The sequence below is a fragment of the Anolis sagrei genome, chromosome 2 (assembly GCF_037176765.1).
Source record: "Anolis sagrei isolate rAnoSag1 chromosome 2, rAnoSag1.mat, whole genome shotgun sequence".
Lineage (NCBI taxonomy): Eukaryota > Metazoa > Chordata > Lepidosauria > Squamata > Dactyloidae > Anolis > Anolis sagrei.
In genome coordinates this window covers 59,652,135-59,669,512 of record NC_090022.1, presented here as the reverse complement: position 1 = coordinate 59,669,512, position 17,378 = coordinate 59,652,135, and the positions used below count along the sequence as shown (strand labels likewise).

At 36.4% G+C, this 17,378-nt stretch overlaps 1 protein-coding gene across 2 annotated transcripts in view; it reads left to right on the top strand.

Moving 5' to 3' along the window:
* CACNA2D3 (calcium voltage-gated channel auxiliary subunit alpha2delta 3) overlaps positions 1-17,378 on the top strand; it is a 674,683-nt gene that overhangs the window by 481,076 nt on the left and 176,229 nt on the right. For both annotated transcript variants that reach the window (XM_067463553.1, XM_067463552.1), the window contains one exon: positions 16,014-16,085. In XM_067463553.1, coding sequence (XP_067319654.1) covers positions 16,014-16,085 — 72 coding nt within the window. The remainder of the gene's footprint in view (positions 1-16,013; positions 16,086-17,378) is intronic.

Genomic DNA, 17,378 nt, shown 5'->3' with positions numbered 1-17,378 from the left:
ATATTTTTATGGACCCAGCCAGAAATTGCTTCCCTACTAGGCCTGAGCACACACAACTGACTAAGTATACAAATGAACAGCTGAAGCTGATCACATGTTGTTGTACCCCAATAATTGAAAATCATGCAACATAACAAGACCAGATGGTCATGTGGATGCATCCATCACGAGAATTATGAGATGTGCAGCAAATATGCATAGTCTTCCTAGAAAATTGATCAAGTCATGCCACGAAATTACAGCCATATTTGTCATGAACAAAATATAGAGTTAAATGAAAGGAATGAAATATATTTCTGCATTTCTCAGATAATGTTTTTCTTTCCTTTGTTTTGTTTGATAGCCATTAGGAAGTACAAATTTTCTTTGACATTTACACAAATTTATGGAGAAGCCATCTTTTATTTTGTGTGGTATTTTGGACAGGTTATATAAACAGTTAATATTAGCTTCAGTCTAAATACATTACAGAGAATTAGACCAACAAATACCTGTATTTAATAGCACCACTTCAATGTATGCAAGAATGTAGAATTAAATATTGTGTAGAATCTTTGTAAACAGACAGAATGTCTAACGTGCTTGGCGAGAAGCTGTTGCACAAGGCTTTCCATGGGAAACATCTACATTTTGAAGAGATTACTTTAGTACTGCAGAAACCTAAGAACTAGGAATGATCAGAAAGAAAAGGGGGTGATCAGGACTTGTTGAAAGAATTTCGTCTTGATAAACTTCTGGTTCCTCCCAGGCTTATGAACTTACTTTTTAAAACCCCTAATAATGAATTCAAAGTCAAAATTAGTTTATTCTGGACCTCAGTTTTGTGTATTTAGCGGTCACAATCTCTGTCCTGCCCTGTTTCTCAAGCATATGCAATTCCTATGTAATAGCCCACTGGGGTATTGTTTTACTAACGTTGTTGAAACAGCAGGCTTCAAGATGTGTTAGCTTATTCCTGTTGTGCAGTATTTTGTTCTGAACCTCTATGAAATCAGGGGACTATATATTAGCTTCATTAATGAAAGCGAGTCTGCTCTTAACAAAAAACATACCATTTCTTGATTGAAAATAGTGATTTTTCTTTTTCTTTCAAATATTTTGAGAACACATTTTTGGCCATGTCTCTTCCTAGTAACTTCCTTTCTTTTTCTCTTTGAGATTTTTGAGATTTTTTCTCTTTGAGAGAGCACAAGGCTTTCTGTCCTTTTATTCTGATACTACTCAGCTTCAAAAATCTAGACACTTCATTTATCATTCTTTGCTTCATTTGCTCTCCCAAGTTTCAAGGTATTGAATTACAAGGAAAGTGGAAAATTTGCAATCCTGATATTGTCATGGAAAGGCATCAGCAGAAATTTTAGCATTTTTATTAAAGTTTCCTAAAAACTTAAATTGAACCTAATGAAGTACATAAGAACAATAAAATGGTACAGTAACTATTTGTGTTTTCATTAAAACAACTGATTTATTTTGCTTTGTTGTGCACAAGAACTTTTCTATTAAAAGATAATATTTCTATGCATATAGCACGCCATCAAAATCCATACCTGATAGACTCATGCTGGCTTTCCACAATGTAGTCATTATATCTGCAGAAATATATAAGCTGAAAACAATTTTCAAAATACACACTTTGAAACAACTAAGTGTATTATAGGGAACACAGTTATTGAAAACAAATTAATAATCCTTGGTTTTTAAAGATATTTTACTGAGATCACAGTCCAAACTACATGAGGAAAAAGGAAAAATGCATATTTTTAGCCACCACCACTTCCAATTTTTCAGAGCCATATTCTTTGTTATGTCTTGGTTTCTTACATTTTAGAAACACATGTGGGGAGTGGTGGAGTATATATGCATAATTGTAATGTCAGAACAATCTGACATGTCAATGACACTCAGATCCCAATATGCCTGTAATATCAGAAGGACTATATCTCCCATAAGAACCTACCAGCATCCTAATACTGTATTTCTTTGATAAGACACACTTTATTGAAAACAAATTAATAATCCTTGGTTTTTAAAGATATTTTACTGAGATCACAGTCCAAACTACATGAGGAAAAAGGAAAAATGCATATTTTTAGCCACCACCACTTCCAATTTTTCAGAGCCATATTCTTTGTTATGTCTTGGTTTCTTACATTTTAGAAACACATGTGGGGAGTGGTGGAGTATATATGCATAATTGTAATGTCAGAACAATCTGACATGTCAATGACACTCAGATCCCAATATGCCTGTAATATCAGAAGGACTGTATCTCCCATAAGAACCTACCAGCATCCTAATACTGTATTTCTTTGATAAGACACACTTTTTTGTCCAAATAAACATCTCTAAAAATGGGATGCATTTTAGAATTGCAGGGGTTTCTTGTGTATTTTGTTGTTGGTGGTGGTTCTGAAATTAGTGTGCATCTTACGATCAATGGCATCTTAGAATTGAAAAAATATGCTATCTACAGAATAAGGCTTTCTCTTGGTCCTGGCACCAACACAGGCTTTCTTGGTGGGACACAGCCAAGCTCCTTTTTAGTGGCTGCTCCCACCCCTGGAACTCCCTTTTGAAGAAGACTAAGGTTGCCCCTTCCTGTTTCCCTTCCATGGAGACAAAGACATTCCTATTCAAGCGGGCTTTTAATTGTATGCAGGAGAGTATTTTATGAGGATATGTTGTCATTTTTAAACTTATATTTATTTTTAAATGTTTTTTGAACATTTCATATGGTTTTAATTGTGTTTCCATTTTTACTGGGAATATTTTTAATTGTTTTGGAAGCCACCCTGTGTCTCACTCTGGGAGAAAGATGGAATGCAAATGCAATACATTAAATGAATGATGAAAATAATGTATATGAATAATCTTCCACCATGCTAAAAATACATCAACAACATTCCTGTTCTAGCCTGGAAACTTAATAGTTGGCTGTTTCATCTCTTGACCATTTTGCAGCAAGAAACTGAGAGTATTTACTCAAAAGATATGGGTGAGGTCTTGCTCCTGACCTTTGTTGATTTGTATGAACAACGTAAAAATGTCCAAGTCATCTCCATGCTTCCTGGTCCATTGAGATTACCCCTTTCCTTCCTTCTTTTTGGATCACCTTTCTCTGAATGTTCTTACCACTTTTTCACCACCACCCCTGTCCCACTTTCCAGATCCCACAAGGGAACACTAGGCATTTGTCTAGTTTCACAACCCTTTAAGTTCCTACTGTCCAATACATGGATACTTCTGGTTCTGCTGCTTTTTTCTTTGCTGTTGGTACCTGTACTTTTATTCTCTGCAGTCATAGAAACAGCAGGAAGAAAAAGAGAGCAGTGTTGCATAATACTATGGATTTAAGCTAAGAGAGAGAAGGTACTTGAATAAGCAACAGGTGCAGGGGCAGAAAGAAAAGAAACCACTTAGATTGAAGATCTACTGAGAAGTCGTCTTATCCAGAGCCTGTCCCCAAACCTAATGTTGTCAGGTATCCCAGATACCCTTGATTTCAAGCTTGATTTAACTTGTCAGTAGCCCTGAACTGCTTCTTTGGGTCTAGCCACCTCTTTTTCTAACACAGTTTTTTCTGATTCACTATTAGAGCCTCACCATACTACAATGTTGTACATCCAGCACTAGACAGAAGGGCATGCATCCCTTACCTAAACAAGATTTCATATTTAAATTCAGAAATGTATATCAGTGAAGTTTAAGTGACAAACTACTCTCTAAATGAACATAGTCTGATGCCATCTTGAGGTACAGAGGGTTTTGAGTTTTGTATTAGATTGGGTTCTAATCCTTATCCATCCATGGAAATCCACTGGATGCCTTTGGGCAAATCACATATTCTGAGCCTGAAAGGAAAACAATGACAAACCTTCTCTGAACAAATCCAAGGATAGTTTTGGTAGAAGTTGGTGTCACTTGAACACAAGTAACACAACACTATCATGCACTGTTACAGCACTGTGTCTCCCTCATCACAAATTCCTGTTCCATGTATTTCATTGCTTCTTGTTCTCTAGTTATCATAGATGCCTCCTACATATAGGAATATAATAGGAAAGCAAATGCTTTCCCCAAAAAAGGATTCTGTCACCCAATATGAATTCCTTTAGTCCTCAGATATGCTGGGGAAAGTGGAAGGTAAAAGGAAGAGGGGCCGACCAAGGGCAAGATGGATGGATGGCATCCTTGAAGTGACTGGACTGACCTTGAAGGCGCTGGGGGTGGTGACGGCCGACAGGGAGCTCTGGCGTGGGCTGGTCCATGAGGTCACGAAGAGTCGGAAACGACTGAATGAACAACAACAGTTAAGAAATATAGTTTAGACATCCAAAAAGAAAAGACCAGGAACAGATATATGCAGTAGAATTCTGCAAACCTCCAAAAAGAAAAAAGAAAAAACCGCATTGAGTCGCCTGTTTGGGCTGAAAAATGCGGTATAGAAATAAAGCAAACAAACAAACAAATAAATAAATAAAGAAAGAAAACAGAAACACTTACACTTCATCAATATTTCATGGACATTTAACAACTTAATGAATTTTCTCCCACAGTGTCCTTATCTACTTTGACACACATTTCATAGTCTTGGCTTTCAAAAATGACATATTTGAAAGAATTTCAAATGGATAGGATCTGAAGTTTTGCAGAGAAAACAAAGTATACTAGAATTTAAAAGATGAATTGTAGGATGACTTGCACAATATGCATTTACTTCCTTGTCACTGTTATTTAATTGACATAGCTATTTTGCATGTGGAAAATAATGTACAGTATGATCCCTATATCCATATGGGACGCATTCGTGAATTTATCATGGAAACAGGAAACTGTGAATAATAGTAAACACTTTTGAAATGAATAACTTCTCTAGAAATGTGCCAGGTGCTCTTAGGAAACTCTATGGCAACTTCTGGTGGAACCATTTCATAATTCCAGGAGGACCTAAAAACTGCAGGTAGCAGTTCCTTGTGCACAGGAAACATACTCTATTTTAAATTGTTTGCTATTTTGGAACCTTTACCAATATGGTTTCTAATTGAAGCTGCATTCGTTGAGTGATATTTTGTCATTACTTCTGAAAAGCTATTTCCACAGCAATATCTTTTGTAGGTGACCATTGTCCGAGCTCTTTTGTCCCTTTTGTTCCTACTTTTCCCACAGTAAACATGATCTTGCTAAACCATTGGTTTCACAGTAATTTCAATCAAGGATCCTTTGCTTCTCTGGCTTTCTCTGGGTTCAGAGGAAGGAAAAGTATAAATGCAACTTTACCTGTCTTAAAGTCATTTCCCAAGAGTGAAGCCATGAGGTGGTGGTTGCTGAAACCCCAGGATCATCAGCTGCTGTAGCCTGTAGCTAAGGAAGGTTTGAGCTGCACTAACTCAATATAAAGTGTAGGTAATATGTGAGGTATCATCTGGAGAGATGCTGATAATTTTTCAGATTTGAGCATTAATGGAAAGGGATTTTACCTTTTTAAATATATATATTGTGTAAAAGAAAATAAAGCTAATATCTCATCAAAATCTACCCTTATCTTTATATTAATAACTTCCCCTTGCTGCTATTTTTCAAGTCCACCTTTGTCTTCCTTTTAAATATTCAAATGCAAGCCTCCATTTTCTAACAAAGTATTCATTTTTTCCTCCTCTAATGCCATTGGACAGCTTGACAAGTTGGATATAGTCTCATAATTTTCCTCTCTAGTCCTTTATAAATAGCTCTTTTTCCCTTTCATGATTTTGCTATTATTAATCTTTCAGCTACAAACCTGCATTGACAAATGTATGTGTCTTCTTTACTTATTTTTTTCACCAAATAAACCTAAAAGGCACATTTCTGGGTTTTTAAAAAACCTTTTTAATAATTATTCTGTTTGTTTCCTTGATTACTTTTTCCCAAAAAGTTTGTACCACCCTACAAGTCCATCAAATGTTTATGTATTTTGCATATCTAGCATTCCCCTGATGAATTTTTCTATTTTGCTTATCATTCTGGAGTTATAAAACTTTTATAGAACATTTTATTCATGTTTTCTCTACTGGACCCAGCTAGTGGAAATTTAAAACCTCTTTTTCATAAATATTCCCATTTTTCCAAATCAATATTTTTCTCTTTTTTTAGTTCTTTTTTTTATTAATTTTTTTAACAGAAAACAAATCATGGCAGATATAATCGGGTAACAATATTTTTGATGTGTACATGCCTATCTACCTTCATCAATCAACCAGTTAATTTTGACAATGAATACAAATTATTATCATTTACATAACTTAATACACATAGACTTGCTATTTCTGCCTGTTTTCCACTACTTTCAAATCAATATTTTCTCTAAATCTTTAGCCCATGAAATCATCACTGTTTTGAGAGATTTTACCTTTGCTAGAAAAACCTTGGCTCTCTTTTGAGGAAAATCCTCCCATTGAGGCCAGTGAAGAATTACTTCCAAAGCCAATTTCTGTTTTGGAAAAGTGGTTTCAGGACTGCAGCTGAGGAAGAACGTTTTGCATCTCTTTCCTCTGCCTTTTCTTGTCCTATCAATTTTATAATGTGCATTTTTTTAAAAAAAACACAACTATGCATTTTAAAATGCCTTTGAGTGTGTTCTATGTCCTTGAAACACATTTGAAACAACATTCTCTAATATGCTTAAGATCAGGCTGTACCTGCAAGTGGTTATATCTTTAGGGAAAGAAATAAACATATTTTTAAAGATCATAGCACTAAATTCACAAAATCCGGAAGTCTTGTGAGCTTGCTGAGTTTAAGTATCTCTTTATGTTAAATACTGCTTTTATCGTTTGAAAGGTTTTTTTAATGAAAATTTTATCTGGTGCTGCACCAAGCTCAAAAGAACAGTAATGATATAAAACCCCAAATTCCATTTCTCAGAACACTGCATTTACATTTCCCTCTCAAATATCATTATCTCTTTAGAAGTTTCCTGCCATTTAAATGTTGTGCGTATCATTTACAATTAGGAAATGTAGATGTCTCATGAACTGTAAAAAATATTCTTTCGCAATAGCACTTAAAATGAAACATCAGTATGTTTGCCTTTAAAAATCAAAGCAATGCGGGTGGGAAAATCTGGACTTTGTTATTGGCCTTAATCTAATTATTCTTCCCTTTCAAAGGACAAAGATACACCCTTCCATTTGGAGTTGGAATGCTGAAAGCTTTGGCAATAAATTCTGCTACACACAAAATAAGACTTAGTTTGGCGTTAATGACAGAAACCGCTATTTTATAACATATGTTATAATATGTACATCATATGAATATGTATGCCTATTAGAATTCCAAACAAACCAGTAGACACCCATTAAAAAACTTCAATACATACTTTAGGATCATTTGCAGGGCACAATCCTGAGCATTCTAAATTATGGTTTCTTATGGAAATCACCAACTGATCTGTTTCATATAGCCTGCTCCATGGGAGCACCTAAAGGGTGTTTTGTAATAATTTTGATGGTCAACTGGTCCAACAGTGCACATGTGCCTTATCCTCCTGAGGAGCACCCCTGCTGTTTCACCATCCAGAAGCAGCTTCCTGGCAGAGCTTTGTAGGTGACATCACTTTTCAGGACATGTGATCACCAGAAGTGATGTCTCCAGTAAGGTTCTGCCAAGGAGCTACTTCTGGCTGGCAAAATAATGATGGGTCTTTTTGATGTGTGGATATTATAATCCTGGATTCAGACCGACCCAGCTGTCCACACATTAAAAATACAGGAGAACATTCTAGAGTTCCCCAGAAGCTCTGGAGTAATTTCTGGTTCTTCTTCTACTAGTTTTACAGCTGGAAGAAGCACTTCTGTTGTAGTACCAGCTAAATATCATCTGGTTCAAGGAGACTGTGGGTTTTTCCTGTGCAAGTCTCAAGGGCCAGACTTCCTTCTGCTGATAGAATTTAGGGATGTATTTTTTATCAAGTTTCTTCTCAGGAGGCAACACTTAAATTAGAATGGCAATTCTTCCATTTGCAAGACAATCTTTTGAAAACACCATTTTTAATATTCATTTACAATTTGGGACTTACTGTAATCAAAGTTCATACCTGGTTGATTTGCTCAGAAAACAGCATTTTCTGCTCAGAAAAATGGATTGAGATTCTACATTGCTGGCTTGGCTTAGTTATGAATGTGTACCTCAGCATTTTACCCTGGCCCATTCCTTTAAACCTGTCTTAACAACCAGCCGCACCAAGAGATGGAAGTCTCCTAATGATGATTGAGGTATGGCAGGATGACCCTTCTAGCCCACTTACACAAACTATCTGAGGTGCAACGAGGAATTGCACCCTCAATAGTAGTACAAATTTCTATTGCCTAGACTGGCTCCCTGGAGCTTAAGGTGGGATTCACAATTTTTGCAATACTGTCACAGTTGTGAATATATAACACAAGTGAATACAAAACCATTATGGATGGTGTAAATGCAATAAAGGATGCCAGCTGATTTTTTTCTTTGGGTAGAAAAAATGCTACATTCTGCGCAAATCAACCATGAGAATTTCCCCCCTAGAAAATAGCATTTCTGTGTGAAGTTTATTATATTTAGGTCCTGCTCCTCTCACCCTGAAGGGGACTCAGAGTGGCTTACAGATTATGGCAAAATTCAATGCCGCATTATACATACAAATAATAAATATAATATTTCAAATTCTAAAATGTACAAATGCAATAAAACAGATTAAAAACATAGTTTTGCAATCATCCTCCCCCGACAGGGAAAACATAAGCCTGCTAATAAAAAAATGGTCTTATGTGTTATTACCATGAGGTGAGGCAATATAAAATGCCAGTGTAGGATAAGGGTATAGGTGCCTACAGGATAAGGGTATCGGTGCCACAATTTTAAAACATAAGGTCTTAAAGTGCAGGAGTGTTGAAGTTTAAATCGTATTTGATATCAAGACTTAACATCCAGTTTAGAGTAGAATTCACCAACTAGGCCACAATTATTGAACCTCATTAAATCTTGGGTGGACAATAGTCAAAAGAACTCTGGGATGATATCTAAGGCCAGATGGAGAGGGCCCTCAGGGACAGCCTGGTTGGCTTAGGCCCAGAAGGGCCATGTGTTGGTGGCACCGGAGGCAGCAAAGACAGAGGAAGGGTGATGGAAAAGACACTGGAACAGCTGAGACAGCTACACATCAGTGGTTCTAGATGTAATGAGGCTCGGCCGCTGGCCTCATGATCTCCTCATGGGTAGGCCCAGGGCTGAACAAGGCAGCAAAGCTGGATGGCAAATACTCAGGCCCCAGCGTTTCTCCTGCAGCAGAGCCCAACAAAGCTCTCCTAGGCCTCTAGGTCAATCCTTATGTCTGAAAATATTATTTTCTGTATAGAAAATTATCTCCCCTACCCAAATATTATGTTTCCAGTACAAAACAGTCTAAATAACTCTTGAAATATGAAGGTTATCAACAGTCCAAATTCTTTTCAGGCTTTCTTAACATGTTTTTAACCATTTTAAAAAAACATAGTTTCAAAAGAAAAGTGATTCAGACTCCACTCACCCATTAATGTAAAGCCAAACATTCATAAAGCCTGAATATTTTTCAGGAGCTAAATAAATAGGCTTTAAACACACAGATCACTACTCTGAACAACTAATTTGATTCTCATGGGTAAACCCAGGGCTTGATTCTATGATTCTATGATTCCGGGGTAGTGACAATGTATCTAATTACCCTGATCTTTGATGATTCCAAAAAGGGCTAGTACGAATTCATCCTTTAACTGTACATAGGTTTTTATCTTGAAATTTGAAGTGGATCGTTACATCACTTAAGGGCACTCTCTTTGATCCTGTAGGACACATTTTCCCTGGATTGTTACCATGGCAACACTTTGTCCTCCAATTCATGGTGTGACTTCCATCACTCCTAAAATGACCTTCTTGTTCCACAGATTTCAGGAGATGGGTTTCTTCTTATTTCACCCAAGAACAGTCACTAGAACAAGAAGAAATAAGTGTTAAGATTAGTTGCTAGATGCTAGATTTATTTATATATGTGAAAGTCAATGCCCTTAAAAATCCAAATCTTTCTGTTTTTCCAAAATACATCTGTGAGAAAAAAAAAGTGTTGCAGTGACCCTTACCAGTTGACTGTGGGTTGTATTCAGTTAACATAAGAAATCCTGTGGAAACTATCTTCTAACAGAGTCGCCAATCCATTCCCTCCATTAGTGAGGTGGCTACATTGGCAGCATTGTGGAATAACTCTCCTGTATATGGCCATCTGCCCACACATTTGTTAAGGATTATAACATTGACAAAAACATTTCTGCAAATGTACATTTGGCAGGAGAACATTGCAGGTGATAATTCTTTTTTGAAATCTAATCTGCCTGGCCTTTGACCCAGTGATGGAACTGCTTTTACACATCCCAGAGAGTAATGCAACAGAATAGCCTATATGAGTCCAGGGAATGAAAGACCTTTCTATAGCAAAGACTTATGTTTTGCAGGTTCAGGTTAACTTCTAAAATCTTCTGAGTTTGATATTGTAGGCGACCTCTCTGTGCATGTGTGTGGTAGAAAACAGGGACACTTTGGATTGACATACGGCTATGCATTTATTTTTCTTTGGAGTTAGATCGCTTTTCCATTAACAGTCTACTCCTTTCTTTGGAGGAAACAAAATGGCACATTTGAGCTTTCTGAATAACCCAAAGAATTGGGACATTCTTTGAAAATCATTAAATGAAACCAAATACCTATTAAGTGTACTGGGAAATTGAAATTTATTTATTTATTTATTTATTTATTTATTTATTATTTGAACTTATATGCCGCCACTCCCCTGGGGCTCGGAGCGGCTTACAAGAATGGCTAAAATCTAACACAATTTAAAAACAATTTAAAACAATTTAAAAACAGTAATATTAAAATTCAAAAGCCTGTCGAAACAGATATGTCTTACATGCCCTGCGGAAAGCTGATAAGTCCCGCAATTGATGTCTTCGGGCAATGAAGATAAAGTATAGTTTACTGGGGTAATCCGTTGTTGTTGTTGTTCTTGTTGTTGTTGCTGTTGCTGCTGCTGCTGCTGTTTGCTTTTCCTGTTATCTTCATTTGATTTGTTACTGATGCTAGATACAACAAAAACAAACAAATTACAAGTGAAATGAAAAATAAAATAGAATTGGAAAAAGGTAAATGTAATGAAAAATGTTGGTCATTTTGAGTGTGAGTTTTCCTTATAATATTCTTACAAGCTTGGGCTACACAACTGCTCTCCTTTACAATTTGCTCTTCTTTCCATTCTCTATACATACTGCTTTTTCTTTTTTACTTCCTCCTTTCATTTCTTGTTGCAGCCACACTGGATTTTTTTTGAGAAGCTTCTCATTTATCTTCTCCCATATTTGTGAATGTGTTTGTAGGACTCATTCTTCAAGAATTTCTGCTCTTGCTGGGGGTCTTTTCTCTTTAGCATGTGTAGCCAGTCATAGGGTTCCATTCAGCAATTCCCTGAACTTGATAAAATAAGTTTTCCTGACATCAAACGTTTATGTTTGATTGAATTCTTCTTTGCATTGTGCCACAGTTGTGAATTCTAGCATTATGTGGTTACTTCTTTTAAAATTCCAACTGTTTCGATCCCTATGATCAATTCCTCCCTATTGGTTAGGATCGTCCAGGAATGGCAATCCCTTGTTCCTTCCTCTGCCTTTGTTTTCACCTATTAATTTACTGTCAGTTTTTCTGTATATTCTTTTTCCCTCTCAGTTTTTCCTCTAGAATTTATATCCTTGTGTTTAGAGCTTGCCTTTGGATTGATACCGAGCTATCACCTCCTGCCCACAATAACTTTGTTTAAAGTTTTCTTAATAAGACTTGCCATTCTAAAACAAGTCGTCTCCTTTCTACACCATCTACATAGCCATTGACCTTTAATATCTTCCTGTCCCTATGCAGCCTTTTCCCCTTCACTGGCAGAATTGTGCCTCAAACCCCTTTTGCTTCATGTCCATAGCTTCATTGTCATAGGTTATCTGCTCAAATATGTTCTTGGCTGTATTATTGGTACCCACATGAATAGGGAGAAGGGGTATTGATCAGTGTTCTTTGCAATTCAGCTTGTCAGGCTGGCAAATAGATACCTCTATACTCTGAGCAATGAAACTCCAGTCACCAGCACCTTTCTTTTCTTCTGGTTGTGGTTGGTGGTTACCTTGACTATTTTTTTGCCATACAGTATTCCTTGTTGCTGATTTCTTTGATCATCTGGAGAGGCCCTGCTCGCGCTCCCACCTCCTTTGCTGGTGCGATTGTGGGGACGAGGGAGAGGACCTTCTCGGTGGTGGTCCCCTGACTCTGGAACTCACTTCCCAAGGGCATCAGACATGCCCCAAATCTGGCAATCTTTAGGAGGAGTCTGAAAACATGGTTGTTCCAGTGTGCCTTCCCAGAATAAGGAAAATCCTCAGCAATATGCCCTCAAAATGCACTTTAGCATTGATTTGGGACTGTGTTCCTTCATCTCTCCTTGAAAATTCTACCCCAGTTATATCCTACTTTGTCCATGTCCAGCATTATTTTTAATTTTAATCTATTACATTTGGCCCAGCCATTGGTTTTAAATGCTTGTATGTTACTGTTGATTTATTGTTTATTTTTGTTATGTGATTTATATTAACTGTATTGCTTTGATTGTTTTGTTATTGCTTTTGTTTATTGATGTACTGTGGACTTGGCCTCATGTAAGCCGCACTGAGTCCCTTGGGGAGATGGTAGCAGGGTACAAATAAAGTATTATTATTATTATTATTATTATTATTTCCTGTTTGATCATCTTCACAGCTGCTATCCTCTTAAAGATATAGGAAGTAATGACTTAACTGAAGAAGTTCTGAATCCCTTCTGTATGGTCTGCTTCAGACAATGGCTTCCCTCCAGGGTGATTCCTCAATGTTACAGACTTCTTCATTTTCCTTGAAAGTTTATCCCTGTTAGTTCTGTAGGACTAATTATACCAGTGTTCTATCCAGTAAGTTCTGTCTTTATGCACTGAATGAACTTAATATGTATTTGTAGTGCCCTGACTTCTTCCAAATTGCACTTGCTGCAAGTGTAGTTGGTGATTCCTTTCTGCAAGTGGACAAACATTGGGCATATATTGCAGCACACAACTATGGTTCCTTCTATCTCAAATTCTGTAATTATTTCTCTCCCCCTGCTCTACAGCAGAGTTTTTTAAACTCTGCTTCTCCAGGTGTTTTGGACTTCAACTCCCACAATTCCTAACAGCTGATAAGATGGCTGGTATGTCTGGGAGCTGAAGTCCAAATCTCCTGGAGGAACATAGTTTGAGAAACACTGCTCTACATATTTGCAATGCTTCTCAGCTGTCTAAGCCTACTTTACATATGATTTGTTCAACATCCAAGTTAAATGGATTGAATAATAAAATGTATTTCTCCTGACCTTCTTGCCAATTGGAAATCATTCAATTTCTCTGGATTCTACCCTATTAATAGCTACTTGTTCCTAGTACAGATTATGTATCAGGGCAATAACATGTTTTAGCCCAACCATTGCTTTAAGACTGATCCAAAGATTTTCATTATCTACAGAGGTGTCAAACTTGTGGCCCACTAGATGTGAAGCCCCAGCCAGCTTGTTCAATACCAAAATTCTAAAACACCTGGAGGGATACAAGTTTGACACCATTGATCCACACAGTCAAAGGCTTTACTATAATTTCTAAAGCACGGGCTGATTTTCTTTTGAAATTCTGTGGTGCTCTTCATTATTTAACATATGTTTGCAATATGGCCCTTAGTGCTTCCTTCTTTTGCTATCTTGTGGATTGGAATATATATTTCAATTTTTGGGGCATTGTCCCCACCCCACCCCCAATATTGTTAACGGATTTTAATTACAACTAGAGTAGATGTTGTCTCTGAGGACTGAAGCAGCTCTATTAGTATGTCATTTGTTCTTGGTGATTTGTTTTTCTCAATTCCACTTCAAATTCAAGTTTCATCCTCATATAGTTTTTCCTCATTTTAATCTGTCACTCTTTCATCTCTTTTATATAGTTTCCCCATGTATTCTTTCCATTTTTTATTTGTACTTGGTTGTATAATATATTCCCATGATGGTTATAGTGCATCTGCACTTTTGGTTTAAATTTGTTTTTGATTTATCATATCTTGTGAAAGAGATCTCTTATTGTTTGTTTTTGGTATCACATTCTATTTCTCTGCATTTATTTTTATATTAGTTCTTCTTTTTCCTGTGCAAATGGTTGCATTCTATTTCTTCCACCTTGTTCTTTTGCTTCTCATCTGTTCTTAACTGCTCAAAGAGTTTCATCTGTTATTGATCTTTTTTTTCCCTACAGATAGTGTCTTCTTGCATTTCTCTGTGGCAATGTCCTTGGCTTCAGTCCTGGTCAATTAGGCTTAATAGTGCATATCTTTTTTTCACATTATCATTAAATTCTATGGGGATGTTTTCAGATTGTATTTCAGCATGATGATTGGTTTATTATGCAAATATTTCATCCTATGCTCCAAACTGTTGCATAAGTTGTATTTTTTCAAATATGACAGTTAGGAAGACAATATACACAGCGGTATGGTAGGGTAACATGAAGAATTACCAAAAATGTGTTTGAATCATGTGATAAACAGGATCTAGGAATGGTAAGCCTCCCAGACAAATGCTGTTCCAGTTCTGTGATCCCAGCTTTTTGTGCATATGTGCTGCATATCCAGGATTCTGACTCTTTGTGTGTATGACAGACCCTGCTAAAGTATTTATCTGCTTTTCTGAACAATACCTGAGATACATGTGTGAGATACATCTTGTACATGTGCTTTGTAATAAATAGAAATTTAAATAATGATCCATATAAAGCAATTCTTTATATGTGTTCTTACCTCATAAGAATATACGAGTTTACGTTTGCAATACATGAAAGGCTATCATATATTAACTATAAAGTCATAACTCCCACTGACCAGCAAATATCTATAATACCAGCATTACCATAGATGGTTTGAGACATGAATGCCAGAGGTATACATAGGGCATGTATCACAAACAGCCAGAACTCATTCCTGATTTGTTCAACACAGATGTATGTCAAAAAAGACAACCTATTGCTACCATGGTGTTCATCTGTGGTTGCTACATGTTTATTAGCACCACAGAATTTGATTTTTTTCCAAGTGCTGGAGCAGAATGGGTATGGGAGAGGAGAGCAAGGGTTGGAAAAGTGGTCCATTCAGTACATGGGGATGGTTTTTCACTCAAAAGAAATTTGCATGATGTTTGTGTTTTCAAAAATAATGCAGTCTGTGAGCCAAGAGTTCACAAGGTCAGTCATATCATCTTTCATGATCTCTAGAATATATTCAGAACACTCGAGGTTGTCGAAATAAAAGATATGCAAACTTGAAGCTCATGCATTATCAGGCTAGCATGAAAGTGGTGTACAAAACAGATCAGAGTCTAACATCATCTGTTGCCACAATATGTTTCTGTTGTATATAAAAAAAGTATGGGGTTCTCACAAGGAATCAAACTGTAGGAAAAGTAAGAGAGATTTTATGAATTATGGAGTTTACAGTGGGCTACACATTTAATGGGTAAGTACTAGTATATTACAGAAATAAATCCTGTTCTTTAAAGATTAGTGGGGGTAGGCAATCTTCAGGTGCCCATGATTTCAGCTATAACTTTCATTAGCTAGCGTATATCTAGCATAGAGAATTGTTATGGAAAATGGGATTTACAGTCCAAAATATCTGACAGTCAGAAGATTGTCTGCTCTACCTTATGTGTACAGCTACATATTTCTGTAGACATAACGCATGCCTGTACTTATCTTCAGATACACCAAAGCAGACCTTGTTAGAAATCTTTAAGGACTTTTAATCAGAAGATATTTTCTTTGTTTGCTTCCACAACTGTGTTTTAATAATTGTCTCAAGTTCTTTTGTTTAAATAAGTTTTCTCATTTTTTAATGTAGCTTGCTGATGATCAGGGACTGGTTTTGATGACCACTGTTGCCATGCCAGTATTTAGTAAGCAAAATGAGACTGTAAGTACTCATACTGTCAGCCTTGTCTCAAAAAATTTCATGTTTTTTTTATTCAGCTATATATATGTATGTATATCTATTCCTTGGCTTTTGGTTTCCCCCCAAACTTTTTATATCAAAATAAATATCATATATACTTAAGTGCAAATCATTTAAGATTAAGATTCTTGAATTTTGCAAAATGGGAATAAGTGTTTTAAATTCAGAAAGGAAGTACTGTATAAATTGAAAGGGTTTTTACATTTTACATTGGTCATTTATTATTTATTTATTTACTTCATTTGTATACTGCCCTTCTCACCCCGAAGGGGACTCAGGGCGATCTCACAGGTAGGCAACAATGTGATGCTGTAAAATATACATACAGTAAAATGAATGTATACATTAAAACAAGAAATTAAAAATACATAAACATTAAAAGAATTCTTTATAAACCATGCAGTCAAAACACATAATCCAAGGCAGTTCCAGTCATCATTGAACGAATCTGTATTTACTGGTTGCACTAAGTGATTATTGTCCAAAGGCTTGGTTCCATAACAGTGTTTTTATTTTATTTTTCCTGAAGGTCAGGAGGGAGGGGGCTAATCTGATTTCACTGGGGAAGGAGTTCCACAGCCGAGGGGCCACCACTGAGAAGTCCCTGTCTCTCGTCCCCACCAACTGCATCTGTGAAGGGGGTTGAACTGAGAGCAGGGCCTCCACAGATGATCTTAATCTTTATAATTTCTCATACTTCATAAAGAATACAATCCCACCTGTCTTTCCCTAAGTAGTGCCCACTTATCCTGGTTTGCATGTCTTAGTATATTAATCTAGCACATTTTTAGAAATTACTGTTCCTATAGTGATAAATGTTGGGTCTCTCTTTTCTTAAAAAAAACACTTTTCTTAAAGAAAACACTCTGCAACCATTCCAAAAGTATTTACATTTACACTGCCCTTCACATTAAATCCTCACCTTCTGGGAATCAGTTAGCAAAGTATCCAGAGAAGCAGATAAGTTGCATTTTTGTATGTGACATTTTGCCTGGATCATGCTCCTCGAGTCAAAAGTGTTTAATTGAAAATATCCTTATCAGCTGAAACTTTGTGCATCACCTTTGATGTTATTTCCAGGGTAAGAAAAAAAGACAACTATTGATTTTGTGTGTGTGCACATTCAGTCAGATTAGCTGCAGTCACCCGTAATAGCTTTTCAAATAGTGGGAAGAATTAGCTAGTTATCTGCACTCCTCAGAGCGGTTTTAATCCACGTGGGAAATAATTATTGACTGATTACTTTTCTTCAAC